Raw genomic sequence first — 17,749 nt, 5'->3', positions numbered from 1 at the left:
GGTGGTGTCATCTGCATATCTGAGGTTATTGATATTTCTCCCAGCAATCTTGATTCCAGCTTGTGCTTCATCCAATCCAGCATTTCTCATGATGTACTCTGCATATAAGTTAAGTAAGTAGGGTGACAATATACAGCCTTGATGTACTCCTTTTCCTATTTGGAACCAGTCTGTTGTTCCATGTCCAGTTCTAACTGTTGCTTCCTGACCTGCATACAGATTTCTCAGGAGGCAGATCAGGTGTTCTGGTATTCCCATCTCTATAAGAATTTTCCACAGTTTATTGTGATCCACACAGTCAAAGGCTTTGGCATAGTCAATAAAGCAGAAATAGATTTTTTTTCTGGAACTTTCTCGCTTTTTCGATGATCCAGCAGATCTCTGAGGGTAGTACATCTTTTATCTTCTTGTTTGTTAAATGGTATGTTATGAGAAAGCATCTTGCAGGACAGACATAGCTAAAAGGACCTTGGTCTTTGGAAATTGGCAGGAAGGTTACACAACCATCATGCTAGAAGCAGCCAGATCTGAAATGATGGGAAAGAGGTGGTATGTTTGAAAAACCAACAGCATCCCTCAAAACATGACTGTAAATCAGAGTGTCTCAGTCTTGTCACTGTTGATATTTTGGATTTAAGGATAATTCTTTGTTGTTCGGGTAGTCCATGCATTGTAGGCAGCATTTCAGGCCTTTCCCCCCACTAGATGCAAGTGGTACCCCAGTGGCCATTTGGCAACCAAAAACGTCTTAGACATTGCCAAATGCACTATTCTGCTGACTAAAGGAAGTTCCCACCACCTGCCTTTTCACTCAGCACCCTCCTCATCGACCCTGGGTATTTTCAAGTTCAGGGGTGTGCAGAAGGGCTTTTTCCCATCCCCTACATTTTGGTACCAAACCTCAGGAATAGAGAGGCGGATGCCAGGCCAGTGTCTCAAAAAGACAAGACGCTGAACCGTGTGTAACCCATCCTGACTGCACTGACACAGTTGCCCTGTAGGGGGCGTGTGAGAGCCATTTCCTAAGAAAATTCTGAGTCCGTTTTTTTCTTTTGGCCACTGACGTCAAACAAAAGGAGGAATCAGGCCGATAGTGTTTGGTTGGAATAGATTTAAATGTATTCACTTGAAACATAGTATTAGTCGTCCTGAACTTTCCCTTACACCAAGCGCTTTTCATATGTGACCTCATTTAATCTTCACACAAACAGGAAGATACTATTACCACCTTACAGATATACAAACTGAGATTCAGGTTAAGGAAATTGCTGGTAAGAGGAACGTGTCAACACCAAAACGAGGAACAAATTCTCTCATAAAGCTCTAACAGCTCTCTCCCCCCTCTCTGGCCTTGCTCAGCCGCCATCACCCCAGATAGCCTCTCTTGGTCTATGTGGTTACCAATTCCCCACGTTCATCTGTCTTAATGAAAAGTAAGATCCACCTTCCACTTCATCACCCCAGAAGTTATTCAACTTGGATTCAATCCTAGCCACAAACCACAAAACCACAGAAGTGAACAAACCATTAACCCCTCTGAGTGTGTGTGTCTCTTTCTCTCATTTGTAAAACTGGAAAAATGTCCTTCCCATAGGCACATTGCTAGGAATGATAAGACTTATATTCCAAGCTCTGGTCATATAGATGTTTAACAATGATGATTATGTGTATTGTTATCATTCATGACAAAAAAGGAGAAGAGATCATGGTAGGTTATAGGGATCCTGCAGGCTATAGGAAGTGAAGATTTGACAGTAAGCTGAAATCTAAGGAAGGGCTATAGATTGCAGAATGGTATTTTATCTCTTTAAATTTAGTGATTTTGATCATGGTGTCATGGTGTTATAGTTATGTAAGTGAATTCTTTTTTTTTTTTTTTTTTTTTTAAGGAAATACAAGTTGTTGTTTAGTCACTGATTTGTGTCTGACTCTTTTGCAACCTCATGGACTGGAGCCCACCAGGCTCCTCTGTCCATGGGATTTTCCAGGCAAGAATACTGGAGTGGGTTGCCATTTCCTTCTCCAGGGCATGTTCCTGGCCCAGGGATTGAACCTGAGTCTCCTGCTTGGGAGGTGGATTCTTTACCGCTGAGCCACCGGGGAAACCCATAATATATTTAAAGGTAAATATGATAAATTTAAAGAGACAGGATGAAAAAGAGAAGAGTCAGGATGAAGAGTATCCAGGGGTTTGCTGTACTGTTCTTGCAGCTGTCCTGTAAGTCTGAAATTATGGGGCTAGGAAAGATTGTAGGGCAGGGGTGCTGACGTCAAACATGCAGCATCCACACAGGCAGGGGTGGCGCAGGCCCCCTGCAGGGCTGGGCCCTGCAGACAGAACTGGAACAAGGCTGTCCATGACAAATGGCTGAGAGTCTCTAAATTAGCCCCTGCTGGGCAAGGCAGACTGCTACCCACTTTTGAGGCTTTGCTCAGCTCACAGAAGGTACTCAATTTAGCTGGACAGCAGAAGCCTCTAGGAAGCCAGATAATAGCTGGCAGAGGGACGTTCCTGGTGGTGCAGTGGTTAAGAATCCACCTTGCAAAGCAGGGTTTCCCCCCTTATGGCAGAAAGTGAAGAGGAACTAAAGAGCCTCTTGATGAAAGTGAAAGAGGAGAGTGAAAAAGTTGGCTTAAAGCTCAGCATTCAGAAAACTAAGATCATGGCATCCGGTCCCATCACTTCATGGCAGATAGATGGGGAAACAGTGGAAACAGTGGCTGACTTTCCCTGGGTTTGACCTCTGGGTGGGGAACTAAGATCCCACAGGCCACAGAGCAACTAAGCCCATGTACTTCAACTACTGAGCGTTTGTGCCACAACTGGAGAGTCTGCATGACTCAACAAAGATCCCGCATGCCACAGCTAAGACCCGACACAGCCAAACAAATAAACAAGTAAACATTAAAAAAAAAAAAAAAAAAGGGCAGGCTGAGGGGCATACCCCAGGAGGCCCAGCCCAGGGGGGAAACCCAGCCATTCAGTGGCCTCAGTCCCCATACCCCCTTGTGTGGCCAGTCAAGGCTAGGGCAGTAGGGCTGTGTTCACTATAAGCCTAACACCAGCCTCCACAGATTACCCAGGAAGGGGGCCTTGAAAGGGGCCATCAATGTAGTCAGGCTTCTAAAAGAGTTCAGAGCATGTCATCTTAAATATGCTGCTTTGACATATTATTTTGAACCAACACTCATCTTCTTTAGTCACTTCTCTGCAATTTACTCTCCCTACCCAACGCCATTGTCCTTTCAATTCTTCACAAATTTATTGCTTTTTTTAAAAAAAAGATAAAAGTATAAATGCTTTTTTTCTCATCACTTCTTTGGGTCTCTATTCTCTTGTGAAGTCTCCTATATGCAACTAAAATTTTAAATAAAACCTGTATGCATTTCTCATGTTACTGTCAGTGTTTGGCCCAGCTGGAGAACCAAAGAAAGCAGAGAATTTTTTCTTAGTAGCTTACCAAGTCTAAGGAGCACGGACCTGATGCTATCCACCAGGGTCGACTAGCAGACTCAGTCTCCAGGGATGCTGCTCATTCCCATGACCGCTTACTCACCTGTCCTGTGCTTCCACCAGGTTCTCCAGGCCACAGGGAAGACAAACCCAGACACAGCGCTGCCACCAGCCCAAAGGGAACAGAAGATGTCAGAGCAGGAGGGGACGGGGTACACTATGAGAAGGTTTACCTGGAGGCAGTGGGCAGGAAGTGATCACAGCCAAGGAAGACAGGACCCAGCTGGGAGTTCCCTGAATAGAGGGACAGGCCCCCTCAGAATTGCCTTGCCAGGATCTGTATTTGCAACACCAGGCACTGCTTCCCTGCTCTGCATCTAGGGATGGATACAGAGCCCACGCTGGATACACAGTCATTTAGACTAGTGACTTGACCTGAAGCACCTTTACCACTATGGCGCTGACCTGCACAAAAAAGTGGGAGAAATTCTGCAGAATAGGAAGGAAGGCAGGGAGGCAGATGGAGGTGGAACAAGAGGGACAGAGCCGGCCACCACAAAAGAGGAGTCTGGGCCTTGCACCAGCCTGGTTCCCAGGACCTCTGAGAGCAGAAAGCAGAATGGGAGACATCACAAAGGAAAAGGCACTATGAAGAATCTAAAACCACAAGCTACTGAGAGGACTGCAAGCCCCCTCCACAGCCTCTTCCATCCCCTTCTGTCTCCTCCCTTTCCCCAACCTTTCCACCCTCTGAAGCTCTGCGTCCCTGCTAGCACGTGGGTGCCAGAAAGTCTGAGCCAATCAATGCAAGGCCTTCCCTACTGCCTCAGAGATTGGTCTACAGTTGGGCACCTAACCCAGGCCTCAGGCAATCAATGCAGACCACAGGGTAGGCTATCTAACCAGGGCACAGTCCAAGACTTAAGTGTTTAAGGCTTGGGAGAAGCAATGGGATTTGCTCAGATGAAAAAGGTCAGTGAACCTCAAACTGTAGGTACAAATTTCTGGTTAAACATAGAAGATGAAATAAGTATGTTTATATGAACTCCACTAAAATGACAGAAAGAGAGCAGGAGAAGGACATAAAATGGGAGATACTAACCAAGGTGGATGGAGAAGGCAATGGCACCCCACTCCAGTACTCTTGCCTGGAGAACCCCATGGATGGAGGAGCCTGGTAGGCTGCAGTCCATGGGATCACTAAGAGTCTGACATAACTGAGCGACTTCACTTTCACTTTCATGCATTGGAGAAGGAAATGGCAACCCACTCCAGTATTCTTGCCTGGAGAATCCCAGGGACAGAGGAGCCTGTTGGGCTGCCGTCTATGGGGTCGCACAGAGTCGGACATGACTGACGCGACTTAGCAGCAGCAGCAGCAGCAACCAAGGTGGAAAGGTTTAAATTGGTGAGAGGCATAGGTGATGGGGGTTTAGCAGAGTGAAGGGCTGAAACACCCAGACCTGGGTGGGGGAGAGGGGAAGCAAAGGGAGCCGCTCCCTCCCCTCCTGCTCCACAGATACTTCAGGATGCAGGACTTTACTTTGGAGACTTGAATACTCAGAGATTTGCCCTTTTGAGACCTCCAAATTACAACCTGTTGTTTCAAGTAGTCCCTGTTGGGTAAATGTCTCCTGTGGGGCCACCCCCAAGGCTCTGACCAGTGTGCAGTGTATGGCTGCCCTTGGATTAGGTAACATATCAACTGTGGCCAGGGAGGGCAGGGCTCTGCAAGAGGATTGCCGTGTCTCTTGTCCTTGGGGGATGGTGAACATCACAGTTCTTTCCAGCCCAATTCTTGAACTTCCCCAGTCTCAGTGAACTTATCTGTAAGTAATGGGGGAAAAAAGTGGTGAAAATAATACCACTGCCTCAAGATTATCTGATCAAATGACATAATGAATACCAAAGTACTTTGTCAATCATAAACATTTTAATCAATAGTAGTTATAATGACAATTTCTCCTTCTCCTATTAAATATATTTCCTTTGTTTAGGAATAAATCTAATAAGAAATTTATTTATCTATAAGAGAAAAATAATAAAGCTGAAGGGCATAAAAGAAGACCTAAGCAAATGTGGCATGTACCAAATTCTGAATGAGAAGACTTGATGTTATAAAGATGTCAGTTCTCTAAAATCTCCTAATCCACAAATTCAATGCCTCTCCAGTGCAATTATCAGCAGCATTATTTTAGTGAAATGGGATGAGTAGATTTTAAGGTTTATATGAAAGATAAGAGGCTTATGGTAAAAAAAAATTTTTTGTAGGGAAAAAAAGGGAGATGTTTGTTCCAAAAGATATAAAAAAAAGCTAAAAAGTTATGCTGACTGAAAGAGTGTGGTATCCACAGGAATGGACAGAGAGACGTCTAGTTCATAGACAACTCTGGGGCTAAGACAGGACAGGCAGAGTTCTAAGAGTCATTTTTACATTCATACAATTTGTTACTGACATGGGCAGCAACATAAAAAAGAAAAAGAAGGAAAGAAAGAGAAGAGCACCCAAAGGTGCTGCTTTCCATCCTTGTCCCATGTACCGGAAAGGATGATACTCAACCAAAGAGGCAGGGTGCCTGCTCCTCAGGTCACCCCAAGGCGTTACCTCTGGCTGGGAGCCCAGTCAAGATGGCAGCTACATGCTGAGGGGCTGGGGCAGAAAGCCTCACATCTCAGAATCAGAGAGGAGGGGAAACCCCACTAGATGCTTCCTGGGCAGGTGGAGAGGAGAGCCTCGTGGCGTGGCCTTGGCACAGCTCCTCCCACGTCCAGCTTCACTTCCTGGAACACAGCAAAGTGCTTCGGCTGCTGTGCTTCAGACTTAGCCTATGCGCACACCTGCAAGGTGATCGGAGCTGAACCGCCCCTCACAACAGAGAGATACAATGATGGATCACACACTGTGGTGCAGTCAACAACACAAGTCAGTGGGAAAAGGCTAGCCAACGAGTATTAGACTCAGTTCAATTCAGTTCAGTTCAGTCGCTCAGTCATGTCTGACTCTTTGCAACCCCATGGACTGCAGCACGCCAGGCTTCCCTGTCCATCACCAACTCCTGGAGCCTGCTCAAACTCATTAGACTCCTACCCTCAAATTATGCACTAATTAGAGGGACAAAAAGTGCTGAACATAAACAAATCGGGAAAATATTAGAAGGAAATGTGGAACAACATTTTTCTAATTTGAGTGGAAAATGCTTTTCTTAATAAGACAAGAGCTTCACAAAACAAAGCAAGGAATAAGATTCATAAAAAAAGAAATACTGTGTGATGAAAGACATCAGTGATCAAGCCATATGCTTGATCACAATAGATGGGGGACAGGTATTATCAGATCAGATCAGATCAGTCGCTCAGTCGTGTCCGACTCTTTGCTACCCCATGAATCGCAGCACGCCAGGCATCCCTGTCCATCGCCAACTCCCGGAGTTCACTGAGACTCACGTCCATCGAGTCAGTGATGCCATCCAGCCATCTCATCCTCTGTCGTCCCCTTCTCCTCCTGCCCCCAATCCCTCCCAGCATCAGAGTCTTTTCCAATGAGTCAACTCTTCGCATGAGGTGGCCAAAGTACTGGAGTTTCAGCTTTAGCATCATTCCTTCCAAAGAAATCCCAGGACTGATCTCCTTCAGAATGGACTGGTTGGATCTCCTTGCAGTCCAAGGGACTCTCAAGAGTCTTCTCCAACACCACGGGTGGGAGGAGCTACCCCACGCCCCTAAGCCTGAGGCCAAGGGCGGCGGCGGGGAGGAGCAACCGCACGACCAAGGCCAGGGGCGGTGGCCGGGAGGACCAACCCCACGTCCAAGGAGCCGTGGCTGCGCGGGCGCAGGAGGGCCTAGAGGAGCTATCCCACATTGAAGGTCAGGAAGGGCGGCGATGAGGAGATACCCCTTGTCCAAGGTAAGGAGCAATGGCTGCGCTTTGCTGGAGCAGCCGTGAAGAGATACCCCACGCCCAAGGTAAGAGAAACCCAAGTAAGACGGTAGGTGTTGCAAGAGGGCATCAGAGGGCAAACACACTGAAACCATACTCACAGGTATTATAGCATATTTAACAAAACAAAGGATTATTAGTAATTATGTATGGAATATAAAAATAGTTAATACAAACTGAAAAGTAGAAGACAGTTTAATAACAAAATAGTTACGTAATAAAAACAAATCATCCTTAGAAAAAGAAATACAATAAACATATAAACATATGAAAAGGTGTCCAGCACTTTGCAATTTAAATGATAATGAAACACAACAGATAAGTAAAAGTTATAAAGATTCATCAACTCATGGATTGGCCAGCATGGAACCATGAAGCCATTTGAGGGGGTAATGTAGTCCTCTGCGAGCAATCCTAAAATGTGCCCAGCATCTGACCTAGAAATTCAGCCTCTAGGAACCATCCAGAAGAATCACATGCATGTGTTGACTCTGGTTAAAAGACCAAGATTTGCAATGGAGAAAAACTGAAACTACCCAGATGACCATCAGTACATAAGTGGCTTAAAAATGTTACAGTGGATCCATTTGGAGAGTTCTCCCTGGCCACTCCTCCTTGCTCCCTCTGCTGGATACTAGTGGAGCTCAGATTTCCAGATGGTAAGCAGGGAAGGCAGTGACCAAGCTTGAGAGTGGTCTGAGCACGTGTGGCCATGCCAGTGGCTAAGCCACCCATCCCCTCTCCTCTGGTTCCCAGACCGCAGGGACTCTCCCCCTTAGAACATGAGTTTGGAAGACCCTCTGAGTCTCCCCTGGTAACTGGACAGGTGGCAAAGTCTACAGCGATAAGGCGATCGGGCTGTCGCTATGGTGATGTCAAGATGGAGGCCTTTTGCCATCAGACCCAGTTTTCTGCATGGCAGCTCTAATGACAGGATGGTCAGCCCTGCAGAGGCCAGAGGGCGTGAGCACAGAGGCCTGCTCCTGGTTGTCATGGCAGCGTGGGCCCTCACAGGAGCACAGAAAGCCCTGGCAGGAGAATTCCCCACTCCACACCTGGTCGGAGCAGGAAGTGTTGGGCGGTGACTGAGCCTCAGGGAAGCAGGTTGGTGTGTGAGAGACGCACAGTCGTCTGCAGCCTCATGACTCAAAGGCTGTCCCCCAGACACCGGAGGAAGGAGGACCTTTTCTGCTGAATCTGTTTAGAGAGCACCACGCCGTCACAGCTCAGCACAGCCAGAAGAGAAAGCTGACCAGCCCTGGGAGCCCAGCAATGGTCCTCCCCCGACCATACCTAGCCTGACAAGGCCTCAGTGGGGAAAGGTCCTGACTATGACCCAGGAGAGAAAGCTGGAGAACAATGAAAAGGAGGAAACTCTGTGATTGAACATCAAGCCAGAAACCAGCCAGAAGGTGGACCATACTCAACCAGATACCTGGGCCAGCCATTACCCTTGGTTAGGAGAAGGCCGGGGATATTTCACCTTGGAAGCCTGTCGAGGAACGCTGAGGGGTCCCAGCTCCTCTGGGCTGGCTGCGGTACAAATGCTGGATGACAGAGCCAGGATGGAGATCTCCAAGAAGGAAAAGGTAGCTCTCTGCCACGTTCAGTTTTCTAGAAGAGTTTCTTCCATGTTCTCGCATTCAGTGGTTTGTTTAACTTGACCAAGTGTTTGTGCCTCCGTAGCTGAGTGTATGCGCAGGCGCTTTAGGGACAATCTGCTGGGAGTGAATTGTGGGGCACTGACTTGGTTGGGCACTCTGAGTCCTCTCCCTGCTGCTCTAGAGTCCAGCCCTGTGACCTGTCACAGGGCTGGACTGCCAGGAGGCCTGGGAAGTGACCCCTGTTGGGTAGAGGGTCTGGGGAATTTAAAACCCCAGCTGGGGAGGGGGGTGGGGGGATGTGGGACCTTAGGGGCAGAACCAACTACCTAGCCACGAGGCAAGACTCAACAGACATCGTGAGAGCTCTCAGATGTCCGTACCTCCCTGCAAGAATCACTTAAGCCTAAGAACCGTTGCTCCTGGTAAGAAGTGGAGAGCAGTTACTTTTTCCAAAACAAAGAAAAATCCAGACATCCTGTGAGCCAGCTCTGTGCCCAAGCAGTGAGGAAAGGATCCAGAACTGGTGACAGGGTGGAGGGGAGCGCCTGCCTGCTCCCCTCAGCCAGGCGGGGCGGGGGAAATGGGGGAGAGGGCCCGGATCCAGTGCCTTTGGCATGGTTTCCCCCTCACATGTCTTTTCTTTTCCTTCTTCTGTGAAATGACGAGGTCAGCATAAACACTGGACTGGTTCTGCTCCTGGCAGAGCTAATGATGTTAGGAGAAAAACAACCAGCCCAGGTCAGGGCGCCCACAAGCTGCAGGCAGCAGGAAGCCCGCATCTGCTGGTCACCGGGGTTCTGGCCGGAGTTTGGATGAGAGATCCTAGGTGGAGGGGCCATGGGGGCCAGCTGGAGAGAAGGGAGATGGGGTCTTCGGCACAAGCAAAGAGTTGGCACGGTGGCAGGGAGAGGTGGGGCCTGTGGCCTGCTGTGGGGAGTCCACCACATCAGACAGGGGCTGGCCCATGCTCCTTTCTTGTTTGTCTTGGGGACACAATGCTCCCCATGGTAAATCCCACATGCGTGGGGTGCTGGTTCGCTCCAGAGCAGTGGGGGGATGTGGGTCACTGACAGCCTTGTCAGGGCCAAGAGGAGAGGGAGGCCCCTCCTCTGGCCCATGCTTTAAGGGGGCACCAGAAACATCAATCATCAAGATAAATATTTTAATGCAAATTCTAAAGAATCAAAAATCAATGCAAAAAATTCTGATGAGCAAAATGCCAAATTTCCAAAGAAAGAGGGCCCAAGTACTGCTGATTTGTTCACTGGTCTCAGGCCTGTGCTGGCTGCCCTTACAGCACCAGTCAGCAGGCTGCCAGGGCCAGACAAGGGAGGCGGGGGCTGTTGGCCATGTGCACACCCCTCCAGTCTGTCCCGGCTGCCCAGAGGGCCCACCTCTTGTCTGGGAGCCGGGAAGCTTCAGCTTGGTTTCAGGGCCATCCTAAGGGTTTGATGTTTTGCTGCCAGGCCCGCCCAGGTCCAGCCCTGCACCCCCGGGAAATGCTATCCCCAACACAAGCCATTTGGCCTGGAGCAGTAAGCAATTTCAAAATTGTCCCCAGCAGGTTGGCTGGGGCTGTATCCGCTGCAGGCTCCCAGAAGGAGAGCGTTCTGGTTGCGTTGGAGGGACCTCAAGTGTGGCTGGTTTTGCTCTTTCTGTTCCCTGGTGCCTCTTGCCTATGCTGACATCTCAGATCACCTGGGGTCTTCCTCTATAATTCGCAGGAGTGTGTGGCCTCAGTACCATTTTCAGTGGCTTCCCCGGGGGCATGGCAGCTTCATACATAGTTCTTCTAGAGCTCCTTGGGAGCAGCCCTGCTCCTGTGATGCCGCTTGCCCTCATCTCCAGCCTGTGGCCTTGGAACCTCAACACCCTGAGTCATTCCCTTGGCATGGAGCTCTATCTTTTTCTCTATAATTTCATCATCTATAGATAGGTTAAAAATATCTTTTTCTTTTTTTAAAAGAATTTTTTGATTTGTATTAGTTCAGGTATACAGCAAAGTGATTCAGATATATATATATAGGCTTCCCTTGTGACTCAGCTGGTAAAGAATCCACCTGCGAAGTGCGAGACCTGGGTTCAATCTCTGGGTTGGGAGGATCCCCTGGAGAAGGGAAAGGCTACCCATTCCAGTATTCTGGCCTGGAGAATTCCTTGGACTGAATATATATATCCTTTTTCATGTTCTTTTCCATTATAGGTTATTATAAGATATTAAATATAGTTTCTGATGCTATACAGTAGATCCTTGTTTTTATTTTTTATATAGTAGTGTGTATCTGTTAATCCCCATTTCCTGATTTACCCCTCCCTCCCTCTCTTTTCCTCTTTGGTAACCATATGTTTGTTTTCTATGCCAGTGAGTCTATTTTTGTTTTGTAAGTTAGTTCATGTGTATTATTTTTTTAGATTCCACATATAAGTGATATCATACGTGATATTTGTCTTTGTTTGATTTACTTCACTTAGTGTGATAGTCTCTAGGTCTATCCTTGTTGCTACAAAGTGGCATTATTTTTAATCGTTTTTATGGCTGAGTAGTATTCCATTGTATATGTACCACATCTTCTTTAGGGCTTCCCAGGTGGCCCAGTGATAAAGAATCTGCCGGCAAACCCAGAAGCCGCAAGAGACTCGGATTTGACCCCTGGGTCAGGAAGATCCCCTGGAGGAGGAAATGGCAACCCACTCCAGTATTCTTGCCAGGATAAGCCCGTGGACAGAGGAGCCTGGCGGGCTACAGTCCAAGGGGTTGCAAAGAGTCGGACACGACTGAGCGAGTGAGCACACACACGCCAGCCACATCTTCTTTACCTGGTCATCTGTCAGTGGACATTTAGGTTGCTATAGAGTTCTATCTCTTGATGGCCACCACTTCTGAGTGGCCTCAGATTGGGTTCTTGGAGCCCTCTTGGAAGTTTCTGGTCTATTCTTTACCCTCTCTCATCTGTGCCCCTCTGCTGGTGGGTAGGAGGGATGGGGGCTCCATAGCCCGTATAGTTGGCTGTGTGTAGTGGATTTGGGGAGCACTTTTCAGGAGAAAAACTGGGGAGGTGACCCTCCAGGTGTTTTAGTCTGCCCAGGGGCCAAAACAAAATACCGTGGACCAGGTGACTTAACCAACAGACATTGCTTCCTCACAGTTCTGAAGACGGAAGTCTGAGATCAGGGTGCCAGCATGGTCAGCTTCTGGGGCAGGCTCACTTCTTGGCTTGCAGACAGCTTCTTTATTGTTGGGTCTTCACACAGTGGAAGGGGGATGCAGAGGTAAGAGAGAGCATGCTGGTTTCTTCCTCTTGTGGGGTCTCCACTCATGACCTCACCTAATTCTGATCATTTCCCAAAGGGCCCACACCCTGATACTATACACTGGGGGTTAGGGCTTTGGCATATGGGTTTGGGGGAACACGATTCAGGCTATAGCCCTGGGGATGGGTGTAGAGCCGGGGAGGGGGCGGACCTTTCTTCATTCAGCCTCCACAGCTGCCCTGGGCACTTTGCTGCTGAAGCAGAAGGCTCAGAGATGGAGTGAGGGTGCATCACTCGGCAGGCACGCTCTCCCAGTTTCCCCGCAGGACTTGTCCCAGCCTATCTGAGCCCCTGCCCCCTGAGCTGGCTGGAGGCCCTACTACTGCCAGATGCTCAGGAGGACACAAAGGTCCAGGTGGCCCCCAAGCAGATGTGTTGCAGAGGGGCCAGCGTGGGGAGGAGCAGATGGCTCCACTGAACAGAGTGGTGATAAGACCCTGAGCATGGGGCGACAGGGTTCTTGTGACCCAGTAAACTGTGGATTCAGCAGTGGGGGCTGGGGCCATGCCTGCCTGCCCTGGGCCCCTCTCAAGCAGGAGCTGCTGGCTCTGAGCATGTGACACGCTGTCCCTGCGGTCCCGCAGCCGGGCTGGGCTGGCAGACTATGAAGCAGAGACTGCTCCAGGAGAGCTGAGCAAGCCGCCTGCATCCCAGGCCCCAGGGTCCAGGTGCCTCCGAAACAGAATTAGAATTCCGAACTTCTCCCTGCTCCAGAGAGGCGTTGTCGTCTGGGGTTTCTGGGGTCGGGAGCAGGCCAAGGGGACCCAGCAGTGAGAGGCAGTATGGACCCGGCGAGGCCCATGCCTGCTTCTGCAAGAGCAGGACCGGAGGGCAGACGGGCTGAGAGAGAGAGGGGAAGAGAGAGGAAGAGAGAGAGAGGCACAGAGTGCTCTCGGCCTCCTCCCTCGGTTTCTGCAGAGCTGCCCTGAAACCACCCTGCAGCAAGAGAGATGAGACTTGTGGTGAAGGGAGGCCCTCCAGGGAAGGTTCTGGAATGCTCCCCCAATCTTATGTCAGAGGGGCAAGCCTGGGCCCTCCCCTCCACCTTCATCTCCCTTCCCTTCTCAGGTAGATACTGATCCTAAGGACAATACAGTTCTGTGTGTGTATGTGTCTGTCTGTCTGTCTCTTCCTCTGTCTCTCTTTCTCTCTGTTTTTCTGTCTCTCTCCTTCTCCTGTCTTTCTGTCTCTTCATCTCTGTGTGTCTCTCTCTGTCTCTTTGTCTCTCTTTCTCTGGCTGGACACACAGTGAAAAGAGGCCCCCTTTTCCTCCCCAAACCCCCTCCCTTCCACACCACCCCCTCAGGTCTGGGTCTGCCTCTGCCCAGGTCCCTCCCAGACTGGAATCCCCTTGGCCCCTCCTCTACACCCCTGCTGTACTCAGGCCGGGGTGTCCCTGGGCCCACACCCTCCTGTCCCAGGCGCCTTCCCTCCTCAGCCTCTGAGGGCCTCTGGGGAAGCTGCTTGGCGTCAGCCAAGGCCCCTGGTGCTCTGACCGCTGCCACCTCTTCTCTTGGGCCATGTATTCTATCCCTTTATTTCTGAAAGAGCAGCCGTTTCCTGGCGACCAGTTTGTGTACAGGCCATCGAGCTATTTGCAGAAGCCTGTTTTATGGGACTAAGTTCCAGTAAGTACACGTGCCTGGTGAGGATCCATTTCTGTTTGCTTACTTCTGCTCAAGGAATCCCTCACTGAAGCCACTCACGCTTCAAATATAGCTACAGCACTAGCTCTAGCCTTCCCTTTTCTTAGTGAGGTTTAAACCCATCTGGCATGTTTCATAAAAAGCAGGGTTTTGATCTGGAAAGAGATGTACCTTCTACCCCAGAAAATGGACCACTTCCCCCTGACTCAGATGATGGCTTTTTTGGGGGGAGAGGGGTGTCTTCTTTTGCTTTTTGGACAAGTGTTCACATTTCCTCTCTTTGGTCTTGGACTCTCCTTTCCAAGAGAGTTGAACTTCTGGTCCAGGCCTCTCCCTGACCCCTGAAAAGGCCAGTCTGGCTCATCCTCCTCCAGCCATCGATGCCAGAGGTCCTGGCTGTCCTCCTGAGGGCTGGGGTGGGCCAGGGTGCTCCAGCTCTGAATCTTCCCACAGGCTCCTTGAGCTGGATGCTGGGGGTCCCACCAGCAGCTGGATTCAGCAGGAACTGCACCAGCCATAAGCTAGGCTGCAGGGAGGTAACTGGGAAGGGGCAGTGGAAGGAGCAGGGCTCCAGAGGCCACGAAGGTTGGAGGGTGTTCCTGGACCAAGAGTGATCCTGCGGGGTAAGGGGGACGAGGGGCCAGGTGTGGGGGCTGGCCATACCAGAGAGCCCACCTTTCAAGGTGGGCGGCTAGCATCCCCTGGACCCCAATTCCTCAGGCCCCCCTGCAGTCGTCCTGCCTTACTCTTGATCCCCAATCCCTTCCCATGCTCCTCATGCATCTTAGTCCACCTCTGCTCTGCTTCCTTGGCTAATACCTGCCCAGGTGGGGGCAGGGGCAGGGGAGGAGTGCTCCAAGTACCACCTCCCTACCACCACCACCCAGTGCTGGGCCCAAGCCACAGTCTCACAGAGGGGAAGGGCCCCAGAGACAGGTCCTTGGTCCAGGTCCCCACCGGCCAGGTCTGCCCGATGCTCAACCACTGGCTGTTCTGGGGGATGGTGCTCAGAGGCTGTCCTGCCCCTAGTGTCACAGAAAGAAGGCTCTGCAGGCAGAGAAGCCCTGTGAGTTGCTGAAGTCAGGGTGATGGAGACCTGGGTTCAGTGAGCGAATTTGTTCTTAGGCAGTGACTTCATGAGCCCAAAGGCAGCTGCTGGCGAGGGCAAAGCCTGCCCGGGCTCTGGAGTCAGCTCCCTCGAGGCCTGGTGAGATCTGGGTGGCTCTGGGCCTCACCTGCCTGGTCCTTAAAATGGATTAATAGCAGCGTGTGCCACATGGGCTGGGTGTGGAGACTTCTGTGAGGTTTGGCCAGAGGGCGATCTGATGGAGACTCGGGGAACCAGGAGCTTTTGAAGTTATGCTGTCTGAGAGCCCTAGGGCTCTGGGTGGAGGAAGCATCCCCACACCCACCCTACTCTATGAAGGAAGGCGCTGCTCACTGCTCCAGCATGGACACTGACTACATTGCCTCCTTGGCTCCCACCCCTCCAAGGGGCCTAGCACAGCCTGCCTGGGGATGTGCAGTCAGGACCACAGCCTTATGTCCGATGAATGCCTGTAGACGCCTGCTGATCATCCAGTTGACCATGCCTAGCACAGCTTGGCAGACCCCTAAGCCCTGGGCAAACCACATAGATGCTGGGGAGTGGTGAGCTAGCTCCCCACGGGCCCCGGTCCTTCATGCAGGGCCTGTGGAGGCCCACTCTGCTGGCCATCCTGCCCAGGGGGGAGCTCTGCTGACCCTCCACAGGAGAGTGGGGACAGGCCTGGGTGGATGTGCTTCCTGCCCATGAAGACCCAGCAGATCCATCCTTCATCCCCAGGGGAGGGGAGGGGTGGGAGGAAATAAAGAACTCCTTTGGTTAGCACTTCCAGAAGAGAAGAACCAGTCTGGGCACCCAGCAGGGAAGGAGGCTGGCTCCACCTCCAAGGACTGCTCCAAGGACTCTGCTCCCAGCCTGTGCCTGGTAGGGCTGTGGGTTCAAACCTGCTCTTCCCTTCCCTAGCAAGGTGGACTTGGTGACTTTGAAATCCCTCCAGACCTCAGTTTCTCCTCTGGTACTATGGCCTGCCAGGGCTGCTGTGGGGGTGTGAGCCCCTAAGTGTGTTCCTCTCAAAGGGATGAGTAGAGGAGCCCCTCATGCTAGGTAACCAAGCGCTGACCTTTCCAGAACAGCTTCCCACTGTGAGTAGAAGGCAGAGAAGTCCCACAAGTAGACAGGCAGGAGGAAGGTGATGCCACACCCTGACACACCCTCTTCCAGAAGATACAGTATCCTCACTCTATGTCCTGGGACATCATTTTCCCATCCACAGGCTCACATGAAACCCATGTCATATACATCAAATATGTGTGTATATGACCCGCATGGCTCCTGGATCTGGCCAAGGTCCCCCTTCCTCCAGAGGTTCCAGGGCAGCATTGTGTCAGCTGATGGGGCTGTGGGCCATGCACACAAGGAAAAACATCAAGGCTGGTGTGCTGGGGGAAAGCACCTGCTTTCTTCCCCTGGCCCTGGCCCGTGTAACCCCCTCAGGCTCACCTGCAGGCAGGCTGTCCCTTGAACATACTATGAAAAAAGCCAATGCATACATTTGTAAAACAAAAGTCAGTGAGAATGGTGATAGATGTCTTTTAAAATAGCCCACAAGGGGCCCACTACTGTGCGGTGATTTCAGTCCATTACAAAGAAATAGTGGATGTTTCCCTATTCACATACACACACACACACACACAATCACATCATCACTGATAGAAGCAAATCACTTGGAAATTATAATAGTAGTGTGAAAAAAATACCATCAAGCAGGACTCGGGTTTTCCAATGACTGAGCCCGAGTCTGCCCAGGAGGAGCTTATGGAACAGGAGCAGCATTGCAGAGCGGGGTGCCAGCCCCTCCCCCTGTGTCATCCAGCTCCCTCTGTAGGTGTACATTCACTACCTCTGCACCTAAGAGAGGGCACCTGCCTGCAACCTGCTTGACCAGGTCTGTCACAGGCCTACCTCTCATCCCATAGTACAAGCAAATGCTCGTAAGTCACCACGAGACCTCAGGCAAGGAAGGATGTGTCGGGGGAACATGAGAGAGTGGCCGGCACCCTCTCTCTGAGACGCCTGGGTCCAGCGGGGTCCACGTGCCCACACGTGGTGCCTTGGTCTAGCAGGTGCTGGTGGCCGGGTCTGCTCCTTTGTAGTCCAGCCAGTTTATGCTCAAACTGCTCCATGGGATGGGGTGCACCTCTATACCTGTATTTGCCTGTGATGAATCGGGCCCCCTCAGAGGTCGTGCCCAAGGCCACACAGGTGGGAACCTACAGAGCCGAGATATAGCCAGACCTCTGGACTTCCAAGAAAGCCTGGACCCATTCAGTCTGGATGCCAGGCCTCACAGGTTCTCTGCCATGCTCTGGGCCAGTGACCGCCTGCTGCTGTGTACAGTCCTCCTCCGGGGGACTCTGAGGCTTGGCAGTCCTCATAAAGGTGGGCACCAGCCGGGGACACATGTGGTAGGGTGATCCCTTCCCACCCCACAACACTGCTCATCCCTCATAGCATGTCTGGGAAGCACAATTGCTCAGATTTATATTTATTAATGAGGACACTTTTATGCATTTAGTAGTTGCTAAAAAGGATTCCTAGGTGGTGCAGTGGTAAAGAATCCGTCTGCCAGTGCAGGAGACGTAAGAGATGTGGGTTCAGTCACTGGGTCAGGAAGAACCCCTGCGGTGGAAAATGGCAACCCACTCTACTATTCTTGCCTGGAGAATCCCATGGACAGAGGAGCCTGATAGG

The 17,749-nt window shown here is 50.6% G+C and overlaps 1 protein-coding gene across 1 annotated transcript in view; it reads left to right on the top strand.

Moving 5' to 3' along the window:
• The first annotated feature begins 8,247 nt into the window (after nucleotides 1-8,247).
• GCK (glucokinase) overlaps nucleotides 8,248-17,749 on the top strand; it is a 36,482-nt gene continuing 26,980 nt past the window's right edge. Inside the window, exon 1 of the mRNA XM_005899410.2 lies at nucleotides 8,248-8,980. Coding sequence (XP_005899472.1) covers nucleotides 8,936-8,980 — 45 coding nt within the window. The 5' untranslated portion in view covers nucleotides 8,248-8,935. The remainder of the gene's footprint in view (nucleotides 8,981-17,749) is intronic.

This window comes from Bos mutus, chromosome 4, assembly GCF_027580195.1.
Source record: "Bos mutus isolate GX-2022 chromosome 4, NWIPB_WYAK_1.1, whole genome shotgun sequence".
Taxonomy (NCBI): domain Eukaryota; kingdom Metazoa; phylum Chordata; class Mammalia; order Artiodactyla; family Bovidae; genus Bos; species Bos mutus.
This window is presented reverse-complemented; position numbering and strand designations above follow the sequence as displayed.